We start from the raw sequence: 16,671 nt of genomic DNA, 5'->3' as shown, positions 1-16,671 counted from the left end.
TGCAAATATCTTCTCCCATTCCATCGGTTGCCTTTTAGTTTTGTTGATTGTTTCCTTTGCAATGCAGAAGTTTTTATCTTGATAAGGTCCCAATAATTCATTTTTGTTTTTGTTTCCCTTGCCTTTGGAGACATGTTGAGTAAGAAATTGCTGCAGCTGAGGTCAAAGAGGTTATTGCCTGTTTTCTTCTCTAGGATTTTGGTGAGTTTATTTTTGTGTGTAGTGTAAGAAAGTGGTCCAGTTTCATTCTTCTGCATGTTGCTATCCAGTTCTCCCAGCATCATTTGCTGAAGAGATAGGCTTTTTTTCCATTGGATACTCTTTTCTGCTTTGTCAAAGATTAGTTGGCCATACATTTGTTGGCGCAATTCTGGGTTCCCTATTCTATTCCATTGGTCTGTGTGTCCATTTTTGTGCCAATACCATACTGTCTTGATGATTACAGCTTTATAGTAAAGGCTAAAGTCCAGGATTGTGATGCCTCCAGCTCTGGTTTTCTTTTTCAAAATTACTTTGGCTATTCAAGGAAAGACCCAGTTTTTTTGCCTGTTTGTTTTCTGGTTTTTGTTTTATTTGAGAGAGAGAGAGAGAGAGAGAGAGCACGAGTGGAGGAGAGGGGCAGAAGGAGAGAGAGAGAATATTAAGATCTCTTAAGATTCCAAGAGAGAATCTCTGCTCATAGTATGGAGCCCAATACAGGACTCAAGCCCATGACCTGGGTATCATGACCTGAGCCAAAATCAAGAGTCAGGCGTTCAACCAACTGAGCCACCCAGGTGCCCCAGGAAAGACAGAGTTGTTTTTTTTTTAATTTTTTAATGTTTACTTACTTTTGAGGGAGAGAGACACAGAGACAGAGACTGAGCAATAGCATGAGCAAGGGAAGGGCAGCGAGAGAGGGAGACACAGAATCCGAAGCAGGTTCCAAGCTCTGAGCTATCAGCACAGAGTCCAACACGGGGCTTGAACTCACAAACCATGAGTTCATGAACTGAGCCGAAGTCAGATGTTTAACCAACTGAGCCACCCAGGAGCCCCAAAGCCCCAGGGTTTTTTGTTTTTGTTTTTGTTTTTGTTTGTTTTTTTAAATTTATTTGAGTTTAGTTGACACACAGTGCTACATTAGTTTCAGGTATACAGCAGAGTGATTCAGCTTCTTTACATGTTATTCTGTGCTCACCCCAAGTGCAGCTACCATCTGTCACCACACAGTGCTATTCCAATATCATTAAGCATATCCCGTATGTTGGGACTTTGATTCACACAACTTATTCATTGCATAACTGGAAGCCTGTATCTGCCACTCCTCTTCACCGTTATGCTCATCTCTTCATTCCCCTGGCAACCATCAGTTTTTGTTCTCTGTTTTTTTTAGGTGGAAAGACACAGGTTTTTTATTGCAACATACAATTTGGTTGGACCTCCCTAAGAAAAAGTCCACAAACTGAGAACAAAAATTAGGTTTAAAAGAAAATATTTATTTAAAATTATAATTAAAAAAAGAAAATTAAAATTAGAAATGAAGTATTACAAGTTATAAAGTTAAATTGACAAAATACCACAGAAATCATAAAACCCAGAAAGTTAACATAGCATGTATATGAATTGTTTTATACAACCCTATGATACCTTTAATTTTTACATTTTTGACTGAATATTCTTTAGAGGTAATATCTCCACAAGACACAATTTTCTAATATTTTCAATATAAAGTAGACAATTCATTCTTTCCTTTAGCATGTTTGATTTAAATTTGTTACTTATTGTTAAAATATTAGCAAAGTTCTTTCAGGTTCACAACTCGTGATTTGTAATGTTCTATAATTTTTTAGGATTGTTGTCAAATTTTGGAAAACCTCTGTCAAGTTTCCTTAATATAATGAACAACAAGATTTCAGGGCATTAAAAGAGTTCTTGTGCTGTAATTAATATTAAATACTACTTGAATTGAGGTATTATAAATTAGTTTGCTCTCAGTGTCCTCATTGTAAAGACATGAGTGTCATGGTATCTCTATTAATGTCAATATATCATGCGTGACAGAAGCAAACTTCCATTCTCATTAGGCGTCAGTAAGAATTGAATTATCTATTTAAAATTACACATCTGATGATTGTCTCCATGCTTTTAAAAATGTTTCTCCTTCATTACTCATATACTTCTGGTGACAAGCATTATGCCATATACCCATATGTGCTGTGTCTTCTACCCTGCATCTCTGCATTTTGGTGCCAGTCGATTTGGCACGGGGGTGTTAGGAGTATCCCTGGAAGCCATTCTTACACTTCAGTGGACATCAGTGAGCAATTTATATACAGTTGTGATTGTGGAATATACCTCACTGACAGTGAACTAAATGTATTCTTTCCTTGACTTCCTGGTTGAGTCCTTCAAATGCCTGTGATTCTTTAATGTCAACTAACCTGAGTTAGTATGAGGAAGTATGATGAAGGGGCAATCAGAATAGAAACAGATAATAGTTTATTTCTTGCAGTTAAGGTAGCTTCTTAATTTTTACCGCAACAACAAAAAAAATAACCACAAAAAATCAAATCACTTGGAGGGCACCTGGGTGGCTCAGTCGGTTGAGTCCAACTTCGGCTCAGGTCATGATCTCACAGTTCGTGAGTTCGAGCCCCGCATAAGGCTCTGAGCTGACTGCTTGCTCAGAGCCTGGACCCTGCTTCAGATTTTGTGTTTCCTTCTCTCTCTGACCCTCCCCCGCTCATGCTTTGTCTCACTCTATTTCTCAAAAATAAATAAATGTGAATTTTAAAAAATTAAAAAAAAAATCACTTGGTTCCCTCGCGTATCTTTGATGGGATGTGTTCAAATTAAAAGGCTTGAAGCTTAAACCCCGTTGGCCTCAAAGGAAAACAAGTTCTGACTGTATACTTCAGTTTTCCCCCTTGTTCTTATCATTGAGCTTCCGTATAATTGTTGCATGATGAATTCCTTCAGTAATCTGCTTCGTTCTAAGTCCTTATCCCTCCATCCATTCTAACGCAACTGCCAAAGCAACGTTTCTTAAATACTGCATATCTTACATTCCTTTTCCTTGATTAGACATTAAAGATTACATATTGCCGGAATAATTTATTATTTTTTGTCTGAAATTCAAAACTTTTTTCAAAGTTCTTCTTACTTCTTCCACAACTTCCTTGTGCAAAAGCATTTCTCCAGTGTTAGTCTTCTCATTAATTCTAGAACACTCTTTTCTCTCCTGTACCTTAGAATCTTTGTTCAGCTGTACTTCTCCCTTAAACTACAATTTAATAACCAAATATTCCTCAGAACTTCCCAAATTAAACCTTTTGGGAAAGTAATTTCTCCTTCCTCTAAACTCCTGTGGTATGTATTGATCACCATGGTCATTTTTTACTAAGCATAGACGTTATTTACTTCTAATTTGAAAAGTATGAGATTTTACTCTAAGACAAATTTATAAACCTCTTAGTATTATTAGTTACCTATTTGTTGTCTGTGCTTCCTAATGGTAATCAAATACTCTATAACAACTTTACATTATTAAATAATAACATGTTGGCACTTGTGTTCTTCTAAATCTCTTTTAAATAGACATTTGGTTTTTAATGTATTCTAAAGTTTTGGTTTTTAAAGTATTGATGAAGAATACAAAGGAAATAACACTCAACTAAAGCCTTATCTATCGGTTTTGGAAATCACAAAGAAGAGAAAAAACAGTGAAAGTAATATTTCTGAAACATATTGTTGAAATTAATTCAAGGGCATTATTTTCACTTGAGTAATGGAATGGCATCTTACATTCAACAATTGCAAGTAAAATAAAAATTATATAGTAAAATCACCCCCTAAAATACTTTAAATTCCTCATAAATATGTGTGTGTACATTAAAAATCTTTATAGTAATATGAATGTATGATTATAAAATACATAGGTAACTGTACCATACACTAGAATACATTTGTAAATATTTTACAATATTTTTAATTATATAAAGAAGTTACTGACAGTTGAATTTAGGTAATCTTAGTAAGCATTTGCTTAGGGTGCAAATCATTTGAGAGACAGATCTGCATAAGTTAAAAGTAAGATTCAGGAAATCATCTCTGGATTTGATATCTGGTTCTCTCAATGTCCTGTGACTTTGATGAAGTTGCTTTAATGTTCTGCAGCTTGGTTCATTCATCTCTACGTTGGAGATAGTAATAGTCTCCAATTTAATTGTGTTGTTGTAAGCACAGTGTTGACTAAATGTGCTTAGATTTATGTTTGGTATAGTGTTGGCACTCAATAGTTTTAATCATGATAACATTCGAGACCACTCCCTACAGGTTAAATTAGTATTGCTATTAGACAAGAAATACTGTTAGAAATCTGAATAAGGAAAGATATTTATTCATACTCAGACAGGTAAAACTAAAGAAAAATAAAGAGGTAGTTTAAATCTACGCTGTTAATTTTTGTGCCACCAGTTAAGTGAAATTCAACTTCTGAATAATAGCTGAAAATTTACATTTGCTTGATTTTTCACATATGCTATTTTGTTTCTTATTTATTCAAAAGATAAGTCTGGTTCTGTGTATCAATTTTTAAAAAATATTTATTTTTGAAGGAGAGAAAGACAGAGTGTGAGCGGGGGAGGGTCAGAAGAGAGAGAGAGAGAGAGACAGAATCCAAAACAGGCTGCAGGGCCTCAGCTGTCAGCACAGAACCCGATGCAGGGCTTGACTCACGAGCTGTGAGATCATAACCTGAGCCGAAGTCAGATACCTAACTGACTGAGCCACCCAGGCACTCTGTGCATCAAATTTTCTGAATACACAAACAAAAAGAAAAGAAATAAAACAGAAAATCATACTGGAAGCACACTTAAAAGTAAAGAAAGACATTTCATGGTAAATAATCAATGCAAGAGAAGGATATCACAATACTAAATACGTATGTAAGCATCATCATAGCTTTAAAATATATTTTAAAAGATTGACATAATTAAACAGAAAAATAGACAAATCCACATTCATAATGGAAGATTTAATACATCCTTCCAATATTTAGAATAAACAGATCAAAACATAGTAAAAATATAAAAGATTGGGACAATGGAATCATAAATTTGACCTACTGATACAGGTAGAATATTGACCAGATAATGGGCCATAAAGAAAATCTTATCAAGGAGTGCCTGGGTAGCTCAGTCCATTAAGCATCAGACTCAGAATACCTGCTCAGGTCATGACCTCACGGTCATGGGATCAAGCTCTTCATGGGGCTCCACTAAGTGTGGAGTTGGCTTGGGATTCTCTCTCCCTGTCTATGTCTGCTCTTCCCCTACTGGTGCTCTCTCTCTCTCAAAATAAATAAAGATTTAAAAAAAAAGAAAATCACATCAAATTTTTAAATTACTTTTGTAATTTTTTTATTTAAATACCTGTTAGTTAACATGCAGTGTAATATTAGTTTCAAGTGTAGAATATAGTGACTCAAAACTTACATACAACACCCAGTGCTTATCACAAGTGCACTCCTTAATCCCATTCACCTATTCAACCCATCGCCCCCACCTACCTCCTTTCTGGTAACCATCAATTATTTCTCTATAGTTAAGAATCTGTTTCTTGTTTTCCTTTCTTCCTCTTTTTTCCCCCTTTGCTTGCTTGTTTTGTTTCTTAAATTCCAAGTATGAGTGAAATTATATGGTAATTGTCTTTCTCTGGCTGACTTACTTCACTTAGCAATTATACTCTCTAGCTCCATCCATGTTGTTGCAAATGGTAAGATTTCATTCTTTTTTATGGCTAGGAAATATTCCATTCTATATGCATATGCATCACCTCTACTTTATCCATTTATCAGTCAATGGACATTTGGGCTGTTTCCGTAATTTGGCTATTGTCGCTGCTATCAACATTGGGGTGCATGTAGCCTTTTGAATTAGTATTTTTGTACCCATTGGGTAAATACCTAGCAGTGAAATTGCTAGATTGTAGAATAATTCTATTTTTAACTTTTTGAGAAAACTCCATACTATTTTCCAGAGTGGCTGGACTGGTTTGCATTCCCAGCAGCAGTACAAGAGGGTTTCCCTTTCTCCACATCCTCACCAACACCTGTTGTTTTCTGTGTTGTTAATTTTAGCCATTCTGACAGGTGTGAGGTGATATGTCGTTGTAGTTTTGATTCGTATTTCCCTGATGGTAAGAGATGTTGAGCATCTTTTCATGAGTCTGTTAGCCATCTGGGTGTGTTTCTGGAAAAATGTCTATTCATGTCTTCTGCCGTTTTTTTTATTTAATTTTTTCATGTTAATTTATTTTTGAGAGAGAGACAAAGTGCAAGCAGGGCAGAGAAAGCAGGAGACAAAGAATCCGAAGCAGGCTCCAAGCTCTGAACTGTCCTCACAGAGCCCTACGCAGGGCTCGAACTCACGAACTGTGAGATCCTGACCTGAGCTGAAGTCAGACTCTTACCCGACTGAGCCACCCAGGTGCCCCTCTTCTGTCCGTTTCTTAACTAGATTATTTATTGTTTGGGTGTTGAGCTTTATAAGTTCTTTCTATATTTTGGATATTTATCTTGTGAAATCTTAAAAGATTGGAGAGTGGTCACCCTGTGTGTGGTGAGAGGAGGGCGAGAGGGACTGACTGAAGGGACAACCAGGGCTTCCCTGAGACCTAGTGCTGCGCGGTTTCCTGAGCTCGGTGCTGCTGCAGAGGCATCTTCACCTTCTCGAGATTCAGCAGACCCTTTGCTTCCCTTCTCTTCATGCTTATCGTATTTCAACATAGAGTTTTAGCAATCCAGCATTCCAGTTTCTTGAGTTTTGAATTGTTAAACTCATTTATATCCAATGAGAGTGATCCTGTTGTTTCACACACGTATGTGACACGTCCTTAAAAGAATAAGTGCATGGTTTGCAGGAAAAGCAGGTCGCAAATATCAACCAGCACTGCATTCTTGGCAAAGTTCACTCACGTTGTCTGGGTCTTGTTTGTGAAAGCGTTGCCTAACGTCAAGTTCTGTAAATTATTTCCTTTTTAATGTTTATTTATATTTGAGAGAGAGAGAGAGAGAGAGAGAGCATGCGCAGGGGAGAACACAGAGAGACAGAGACAGAATCTGAAACAGGCTCCAGCCTCTGAGCTGTCAGCACAAAGCCTGACTCATGGCTCGAACCCACAAGCTGTGAGATGATGACCTAAACTGAAGTCAGAGGCTTAACCAAATGAGCCACCAGGTGCCCCAGTAAATGATTTTTAAAGGAGCTTTTATTATTATCTTTTGAGGTTTACACATGATAGACCTGAATGGGTTTGAATAATTAGAGAGTTAATGAAATCCAAAGTTTATCACCGGTTACACATTCTTGCACATTCCAAGAACCTGAGCACATTCCAGCAGAGAACATGCCTGGGTTTATAAGAACAAACCAAAGCAGGTCACAGCATTAACATTCAGTGGGAATACAGTGAAAATCTGATTCCAACACTGGCATTGCTGGGGCTTGTAACCGATTTTTTCTTTTACTTTGCAAAAGTTTCTGATGGGCGGAGCATCTGGTAATCCCTTTCATTCCCAAACTGTGTCTCACTTCCTGCTCTAATCACAACTTTTAGCTGAAGAGCAGCTGACATAGAGTGAGCAGTGTCGGCTATTAAATGTTCCCCTAAAGGATCCTCAAAATGAGATTTCCAGCACAGATTGTTTGGCTTATGTGGTGGACTGTTTGTGTTGCAGAAGGTAAGAGTGAAAAAAGAAAGCCTTTTCTGTGTTATAAAACATTTTCTGTTCTGCTTTTCACAGTGGTATTAGGAATTTGGTCTAGATTGTGATTTAATTACTGTTCTGTAGCTTAATGTGTGAGTGGCTTTTGACATTGTTAAGTTTCAAAAAATAGAAGCAGCTTATTTAGATGTCGTGGTTATTCAGCATCATTTTATTTAATGTAAAAATTCAAAACATGTTTTAATATTTTGAAAGCTGTAATATAAGCATTTCCCTTGTAATTATCATAAAACATAATTTTATGCTTGGAATTTTTACCCAAATGCTTTCTGTGAAAGTATTAAGAAGCATATGAACATATATAGAACCAGAACAGAAATTAGACAATAGAAACCTTCAAATCATCTAATGACTAGATTTATCTCAGGTATAGATGTTAACTCTTTCTAAGGAAGAATCCCTTTAGCATTTACAACTGTTATTGTCACGGCCTTAAAAGTCTTATAGACAAGCAAGCATTACTTGTACCTTTGGCATGAATATACCATATAAATTTGAAAAAAAATGAATATGCAATGTTTATACCATCCAAATATTCTCATGGGTGTTTTCCTGTGGTTGTATTTGAGGTATATTCTAGAAGACCAGTCTTAAGAATAGTGAATATGAATGTAGAAGATTTTATTTTCTGGCATTAGTAAGGGAATTTCTGGACATATAATTAAATTTAATTCTAACACTACTTCTCAACAGAGTAAAAACTTTCTTTGGATAGAATTTGGTTTCTAGTTCATGATAGGAAACTATGTGATACTATTTGATTTACTTTTTTTGAATGACATTTTTAAAACAAATGAGTTACCTATCATTCACAAATTTCCAAAACATTTCACTAAGTCAACAAATTTTTTTGAATGCTTGCTTCCTGTCAGCCTCTATGCGTTGAGAAATACCAACAAATAACACTAAAGCTCTGTCATTGATGGTCTTTCAATCTAGAAAATGAAGGCAGATATCTCTCTTTAGTTATATTCCTCAGTCATTTTTTAAAGTTTATTCAAATATGCTTCATTTTTTTTCTGAGACACGGTGCGTTTTTAGTATCACATTCTGATAAGCTATTGCTTGATTTTTAGGTCAGAAACCTTATATCCAGCCACCTTTGAAACTAGCTATACAATCATTTCCCTGCATATGTAAATATTGCAGTGTGTATTCAAATGTAAAATATTATTGTATCGGCAAAGAGTTCCAGAACACTCTTAATGCTACAAACCATTACAAACATCTTTTTCTGTACACAAGTGTTTTTGTCTTTTCTTTAGCAGGAGTATGTTCAGTGTCTCAATATTTACATATTGTTTGCCTAGGCTTTATGTAGACATCATTTGTCATGTAAGGAAGATTTGTTTTCTTTCCAGCTCATGTTTAAAACTCAAGAATTGATGCCAAGTTTAATTAAACTGTTTAAGTGATTACAAAGCGGAATTTGAAATTTTAAAATCGGGTGCTATAAGCATGTATTAAAAATTAAGTAATAGTGATTTAAACTACTTACTTACATAATCAATTCCAGCTGACTCATTTCACCTGTATTTTCTATTTCATCAAAATGTGTTTAAATGTGGCATCCGTTTCTGCTGGTGAATTGGGCATTAGCACTCTACATACTATGGTGAGACTGACTCACCATATCTGGCTACTTCCTAACAGAGGAAGTATAGCATTACTATTTAAAGCAATCCTTAGGTTAGCCTCATGATTTTCACAAAAGCACACATGATGCACAAGTGAGTAGGAAAAAAATTACATGAATTTTCAGCAGATATAGAACTGTGATTTATTCCTTCTTTGCCAAAAAGTTCTAAAACTGGCTTGAAATGCCAATTCCATCAGTCTACCATACCTAGCAAATTTCACTCAGCAAGATAGCCTTGCTCATTAAAAATATCTATATATCCTTCAGTAGTTGCCTCTGGCTTTATTTCCCATGTAGAAATAAATATGAAATAGTAAATTGAGATATTGAGAAATACCACATTGAATAGTGAATGGTAAATTGAGGAATTGAGAAGACAGTTTGGAACACCAGCACAATCTGCTTTACTCAACCAGTCTTAATGTTTTAGCATTTCATAAATTGCCTCTGTCCTGTTCAGAGTGAACATTCCTCAAAAAACCCTCCTCACTCTAAAGAGGAATGATAGCCCATAGGAAGAATTTATTGGCCCAAGTTTCATGGAGACCAGTTAGTACCTTTTCGATGCAATAGGCTCTCTGCTCTGCCATTGCCAAGTGTGTAGAAACATTAGTTGTTTCCTTGTAAAACATCGCAATTGAACGAATCACCACAGGCTGCTAAGAACTGGTCATATTTACAGGACAAAGTTTAGAATAACAGTCCCTCAATCTTACCACATAGTTTCTGTTTTCTGGGATATATTATGACCAAGCTTTTCAAGTAGACCATTTAGACTTCGGGTCTCAAAAGTGTATAATCTTTGAAAGTAACCCCAGCCCAGAAATTCTTGGCTGAGAAATGTGAAAAAATTAAAACCTACTGAAACACGTCCAAGTACATCTGGCTATTCTTTTTGGAGAGATATAGGTGTTATCTATTTCTGGAGGCTTAAAGGGCAAAAAATGTTCTTTCAGGACATAAAATATATTATAGATCAAAGCTAGAGAGATTCTCTTCTATCAGAAAGTAAAGCAAAATAATTTTTATATATTGTTTCAATGCAAGATGGTTTCAAGTTTGAGTTAACCCTAAGTGGGAAGAATAATTGATATTGTAAATCATAAGAATTACTTATAAATTAATTAAAAGTACTATTTTATAAAGTATATGTGAATGTTATACATAGTTATCTAATCCAGAACTTGAGGTGATGGTTTTTAATCCTAAATTCTATGTTTCAATTCCAAAGTGATAAATAAGAATTCTTCTTCTCCCTTCACAAAAAACCCAAGTTTTCAGAAATAGTTGTGTGGTGTTTACCTATGTGATGTAATTTAAGGTTGTGCAATAGCCCAACTGCCTTCAATATCCTCTTTTCTTTGAAAATGTTGTAGGGGCACTTAGGTGGCTCAGTCAGTTAAGCATCTGACTCTTGGTTTTGGCTCAGGTCATGTTCTCACAGTTTGTGGGGTTGATCCCCATGTCAGGCTCTGCACTGAAAGCTGGAGCCTATTTGGGATTTCTCTCTCTCTCTCTCTCTCTCTCTCTCTCTCTCTCTCTCTCTCACTCTCTGCCCCTCCAGTACTCACACTCTATCTCTAAAAGTAAATTTTGAAACATTAAAAAATATAAATTGCATTTAAAAAAAAGAAAATGTTTTACTCATATAAATTCAACAAACCTGAAATTTGTGTAGAATGAAAAATACTCTGAATACTTTAGAACAGTTAAATCTAGTATTATTTACTGAATATATAAGCTGAAAAGTTCTGTATTACAATTTTAGTGAGGAAAGTTAGAAATGGATGATGAGGGTGAAGAACAGGACTAAGAAACTCTGGAAGGTGAGGTGGCCATGGGGAGTGGAGATCTGATGGGTGAAGTGTGACAGTGAGCGCCATGAGAAGGGTCAGAGCAGATGCCCCGGGAGTGTCACGAGAGGGAGAGGTGTGCCACAGCAAGCCTTGTTTATTTTTAATGTAGACATATTTGGAGAATCCATATGCTACTCTTCTGCCTTCATATAATGTTAAACTAGAACTGAATTATTAAGTATTGCTGAAATTGTTCTTAACTGAAAGTAAGTCCCCCAATGATGCATAAATTAGTAGGTTCTTCATCTTTGGCCTTTGATAGCTAGGGTTTCTGCCAAAGTCTACATCGATCCACTTTGCTCAATCCCTCATTGTTATACAACCTTTGCACTTTTCCTTCTTCCCAGTTATGCCTCTCCCTCACCCCACTCACCATCCCCTACCTGCCCAGGATGTAAGATTTTCCCAACCAGTCTATCCTGTGCTCACTTACCTGATGTGCACTTTACCCATAGCTTAACAACTTTAACTAGTTTCAGAATATGGTGCATAAATAAGAGATGATGTAATTGAGGTAAAAAGTGCTATATTTTAGAAAAAAAGAACAAAAGGAAAGGGGTAAAAATATTTGAAAGAGCACTTTTATGTGTTTGGACATTTTAATTGAGAGAGCCAAGTTTCTCAAACCATGTTGACCAAAAATGTAATAGATAGGAAAGTGATTATAGAATTGTTCCCTCAAAGGCTCCCAAAAGCCTTTTTGAACAAATTTAAAATGATTCCTGACTTCAAAATTATGGCATAAATTCAAAATTAAGACATGTAGACAAGAGGTACAATGGAGTTACAGATAGCAGAGTTTCTTGGGTTCATGCAATAGAGCTTTGAGATCACTGCACACGTGTTCTCATGTCTTATTTGCCCATCCAATGGTCACTTTTTAAGTGACTTCTAAGTGCCTGCTAAGTGCCAGGCATTAGGACTAGCATTTACCAAAAGGCCATTTAGTGGGGAAAACAAAAGGAATGATTATTGTATTTCATCAACATATTGTATTTTACTGTATAAAGCATTGTGATGGAGACAAGCAAAAGAGAGACTACAGGATCATTTAGAGGAGACAAGAATTCCAAATTGGAATGAGAGTCTGTAGTGGGATCAGGTTGGGGAGTTTGTTTGTAAGAGGTGGAATGAAGAGAGCCAAATCTGTCAGGGTCACGATGGCATCTTGGGTAGGCTTTGAAGGTTGGATGGGAGTCATGGAAATAAGGATGCCAGGGAGGAGGACATTCAAGACTGAGGAACATGGCTCCTGGGTGGCTCAATTGGTTAAGCATCAGACTCTTGATTCAGCTCAGGTCATGATCTCAGTCTTGACATCGAGTCCCGTGTGGAGCTCCACACTGGGAATGGACCCTGGTGGGATTCTCTCTCTCTCTCTCTCTCCCTCTCTCTCTCTCTCTATCTCTCCCCCTCTCTCTCTCTTTCTCTCCCTCCCCCTCTCCTTCTACCCTGCCCCTTCCTTAAAAAAAATAAAAGGAAAAATACAAAACAAAAAAAAAAACTGAGGAAACAACAATTGTGTTTACAAAGGACTCATAGTAGATCTGTAAAAATGGAGGATTGTGATCATCCCCACCTTTCTAAATCTGCTATCAGTTACAATTCCACAAGTACTACAGGTGAATTTGGGTATAGTGTGTGCTGTTTTTCTTCTTTTCTTTTTCAATCCTTATCCTCAAGATTATCATAATTATTCAGATGCAAAATCATTCCTGCTACAGTTTTTAAAGGTCCTCGTTTTAATATCACCCTGTAACTAAGCTCCTTTTTATAGCAACTAGTCAATATATACTAACAATTTACTTTAAGAAGCTACCATTTTGACTTGGACAATAATTGGCACTAGGTAGTAGCGACCCAAATACTACACATTTCAAGAAATTTGATTTCAGAGATATATGCAAGCTGTATCTTGATAGTAACTTGTTTGAATCCTAATTATGGCATTCTTGTATTCTGCCCAATTTCTTATTGCTATGACCTATTCTCCCATTTGCTTTTCATAATCCTGGAATTATCTTCTTGGTCTTTATGTTGTTAAAATTTCAAGAAGAAATTGCATAATCATATTTAAAAAAATTTTAAGTGTAAGTTTATTTTTTCAAATGCTTTAATAGTGTAATGTAATCTCTATCTGCTTTTGCCTGAGGTGTTTTTTTTTTATTTTTTATTTAAAAAATTTTTTTTAATGTTTATTTATTTTTGAGACAGAGAGAGACAGAGACAGAGCTTGAGGGGGGCAGGGACAGAGAGAGAGAAGGAGACACGGAACCCAAAGAGGCTCCAGGCCCTGAGCTGTCAGCACAGAGCCCGACACGGTGCTCGAACTTGTGAACCGCGAGATCATGACCTGAGCTGAAATCGGCCACTTAACCCAGGCGCACCCCCCCCAAGTTGTTTTTTTTTTTAAACTTCATTACAACTGATATTTTCTTTATAGAGGTGTATATATTCTTTGCCACATATCTTTAATTATTCTTGTGTTATTTGTAAAATAATCTGAATATATCTTATTTTGAAAAGTTATTTGGATCATATCATGTATATGCATATGTAACTAATATTCATATATACCAATGAGAAGATAGGAAAGAAATTTAACATAAAATATCTATTTTTGCTATTTCCATTTTGTCCATTTGATTTATTTTTTCTTAAAAAAATTTTTTTTAATATTTATTTTTGAGAGAGAGAGAGAAACAGAGTGCAAGCAGGGGAGGTGTAGAGAAAGAGGGAGTCAGAATCCGAAGCATGCTCCAGGCTCCAAGCTATCAGCACAGATTCCAATGGTGGGGGGTCTTGAACTCTTGAACTGTGAGATCATAACCTGAGTGGAAGTTGGATGCTCAACCAACTGAGCCACCCAGGCGCTCCTTGATTTACATTTTCCACCTTTATTTTTAGTTTTGCTTTATAATATATTCTAGTGCCTACTAAGTTTAGAAATTAGGCTACTTAAAAAGTAGTATCTCCTGTTCTTTTTTTCCCAAAATAATTTTATTTTATATATTTATTTTTTTTAATTTCTCCACAAAGGGGATTTTATTGAGGGCGCTAGCTTATTTCATGCTCAAAAAACCAACTGCAACCAAATGAAGTGAACATAACCTCAAGATTTTATTGTCTTCATAACATAACAAAATATGAAGCTTAGAACTGGATTACTTGGCCCTTTCTCTTCTTATCTCCTCCCAGTTCAAAATGCTTGCATCTCTTAATGGCCAGCATTCTCTTAGATCTGTAGTTGGGCTCAACACATTCAAGCCTCAGAACAATCTTCTTTGTGGTTTTAGCCTTTTTCTGGGAAATTGGCTTAGTTTGCCCACCATAGCCACTCTGCTTCCTGTCATAACTCCGCTTTCCCTGGGCATAAAGAAAATCTTTGCCTTTCTTGTACTGTGTCACTTTGTGGGGTTGGTGCTTGCCACACTTCTTGCGGAAAGTCCGACAGGTTTTAGGAACATTCACCATAGCTGCAAGAAGACTATTGGTACAGAAAGAGCTCCCAAAATAATTTTAGAAAAAATAGAGAAATTGTGCAAAGAGCCCAACTTGAGTCTACCAAAACAATCTGGTACACATTTGATTAATGTTTTCTCAAATATATACTTTTATCATGATTTACTTTATTCAATTAAGAACACTTTTCAAATAATAGTTTATAGATATATTGACATTAAAAACAAGTATTTAGGTGTGTGTTGTATGTTAATCATGCCCCTTTAAAATTTGAAAGTGGAAAAATTCAGTAAGTGATGATTATTAAACTATCAAGGATATTTGTTTTTAACTTTAACAAAAATTTTGTAACTGCGTCCCTCAAATTAAAGCAAAATCAATCCTATTCCTATCAATTGCCAAATCTATTCACACTCTCATTTAGGGACAAAATAATTTTTTAAATCTTTTTTATGTTTATTTATTATTAAAGAGAGAGAGAAAGGATGCCTGTGATGGAGAGGGCAGAGAGAGGGAAAGAGAGAATCCCAAGCAGGCTCTGCACTGTCAGTGCAGACCCCAATGTGGGGCTCGGAACTGTGAGATCATGACCTGAGCCAAAATTGAGAGACAGACACTCAACTGACTGTGCCACCCAGGCGCCCGGGACAGAATAATTTTTATTATTTTTTAAATGTTTATTTATTAATTTTTGAGACAGAGAGAGATCACGCCCAAGCAGGGGAGAGGCAGAGAAAGAGGGAGACTCAGAATCCAAAGCAGGCTCCAGGCTCTGAACTGTCAGCACAGAGCTCTTCCTGGGGCTCGAACCTACCAACCCTGAGATCATGACCTGAGTTGAAGTAAAATGCTCAAACCACTGAGCCTCCCAAGTTCCCCAGAATAATTTTAAATTATAAAATCAGACCAAGAGAATAAAAAGTTCATCAGGTAGTGTTTTATACATATGTATGTATATGTATATATATGTGTGTGTATATATACACATATATATGTGTGTGTATACATATATATATGTATATATACACACATATATATATGTGTGTGTGTATATATATATATGTATATCATTTAACTGGCATTAGATGACTATAAAACACATAAGATGAAATATTCATTGTTTAAACCTAAGTAATACTTAAGACATAAGAAAGATTAGTTCATTCATTAATGTAGAACTTGTGGAGAGAGATGGCTATTCAAAAAAAAAAAAGTCAAAAGCTAAGTCCTACCTTAAAATATGTTTGTATGCTTTTGAAATATATTTATGTTACCTATTTAATAAGCCCCCTGCCCTGTTTCTTCAAGAACTGTCAACTTAATTCAAGCAAATGCAGTTGTTATTCATACATGCCAACAATTTGGCTACATGGGGTAAAATAACTTTTTGTTTAATTAAAAATCTTTTCTGAGAATGTGGTTTAACTGAGCTTGAATGGTTTTTTAGTCAATTCAGACAAGCAAAAGTCATGTCATAAGATCTGCTTTATTACTGCTAGAACAAAGATAGTGACTCATTTAAATATTTTGTTAGGACATGAGTTTATTCAGTGTTTTGAAGATAAGAACAAAAGTTATCAGGAAGTAAATTTGAGGTTAGAAGATCTTCGTATTAAAGAAAATCGCTCCATTCTGTAAAACAGGAAGGAGATGGTCATTATTCTCTGGGAGCTTACATGTGATGGGGGATAGACGAAATGCTTGTAAACATAAAAGTAATAATGAATCGTGAACTATGTTGTGAAGGAAGTAAGGTAGGGGCCGGGGAAAAATGACTGGGGTACAGAGACTTTAGCTGGGCTAGTCTTAAGTGGGTCACTTTGGGGAAACAATATTTCAGAAGAGCCCCAAAGATGAGACAAAGGCAAGCACCAAGAGTCTCTGGTGCACACGTTCCAAGAGAGAAAACAACCAAAAGACCTAAAGGGAAAAATGCATTTGACATG

The 16,671-nt window shown here is 35.9% G+C and overlaps 2 protein-coding genes across 2 annotated transcripts in view; one reads left to right on the top strand and one right to left on the bottom strand.

Moving 5' to 3' along the window:
- The first annotated feature begins 7,417 nt into the window (after positions 1 to 7,417).
- The window catches only part of CFH (complement factor H), a 41,969-nt gene continuing 32,715 nt past the window's right edge, over positions 7,418 to 16,671 (top strand). The window contains exon 1 of the mRNA XM_040453578.1: positions 7,418 to 7,723. Within this exon, the coding sequence (XP_040309512.1) occupies positions 7,666 to 7,723 (58 nt within the window). The 5' untranslated portion in view covers positions 7,418 to 7,665. The remainder of the gene's footprint in view (positions 7,724 to 16,671) is intronic.
- LOC121016154 (60S ribosomal protein L36a-like) lies at positions 14,387 to 14,737 on the bottom strand. Its single transcript, XM_040453582.1, has one exon. It carries the CDS (start codon positions 14,735 to 14,737, stop codon positions 14,417 to 14,419), a length of 321 nt encoding a protein of 106 aa, XP_040309516.1. The 3' UTR covers positions 14,387 to 14,416.

The sequence above is a fragment of the Herpailurus yagouaroundi genome, unplaced genomic scaffold (genome assembly GCF_014898765.1).
Source record: "Herpailurus yagouaroundi ecotype Mexico unplaced genomic scaffold, PumYag 209, whole genome shotgun sequence".
NCBI lineage: Eukaryota > Metazoa > Chordata > Mammalia > Carnivora > Felidae > Herpailurus > Herpailurus yagouaroundi.
Note: the sequence above shows the minus strand (reverse complement) of the source record. Positions and strands in the feature narration are given on the sequence as shown.

What these genes read in the sequence shown, in the direction of transcription:
- LOC121016154 (XM_040453582.1), bottom strand. Translation starts at nt 14,737, where the DNA reads ATGGTGAATGTTCCTAAAACCTGTCGGACTTTCCGCAAGAAGTGTGGC.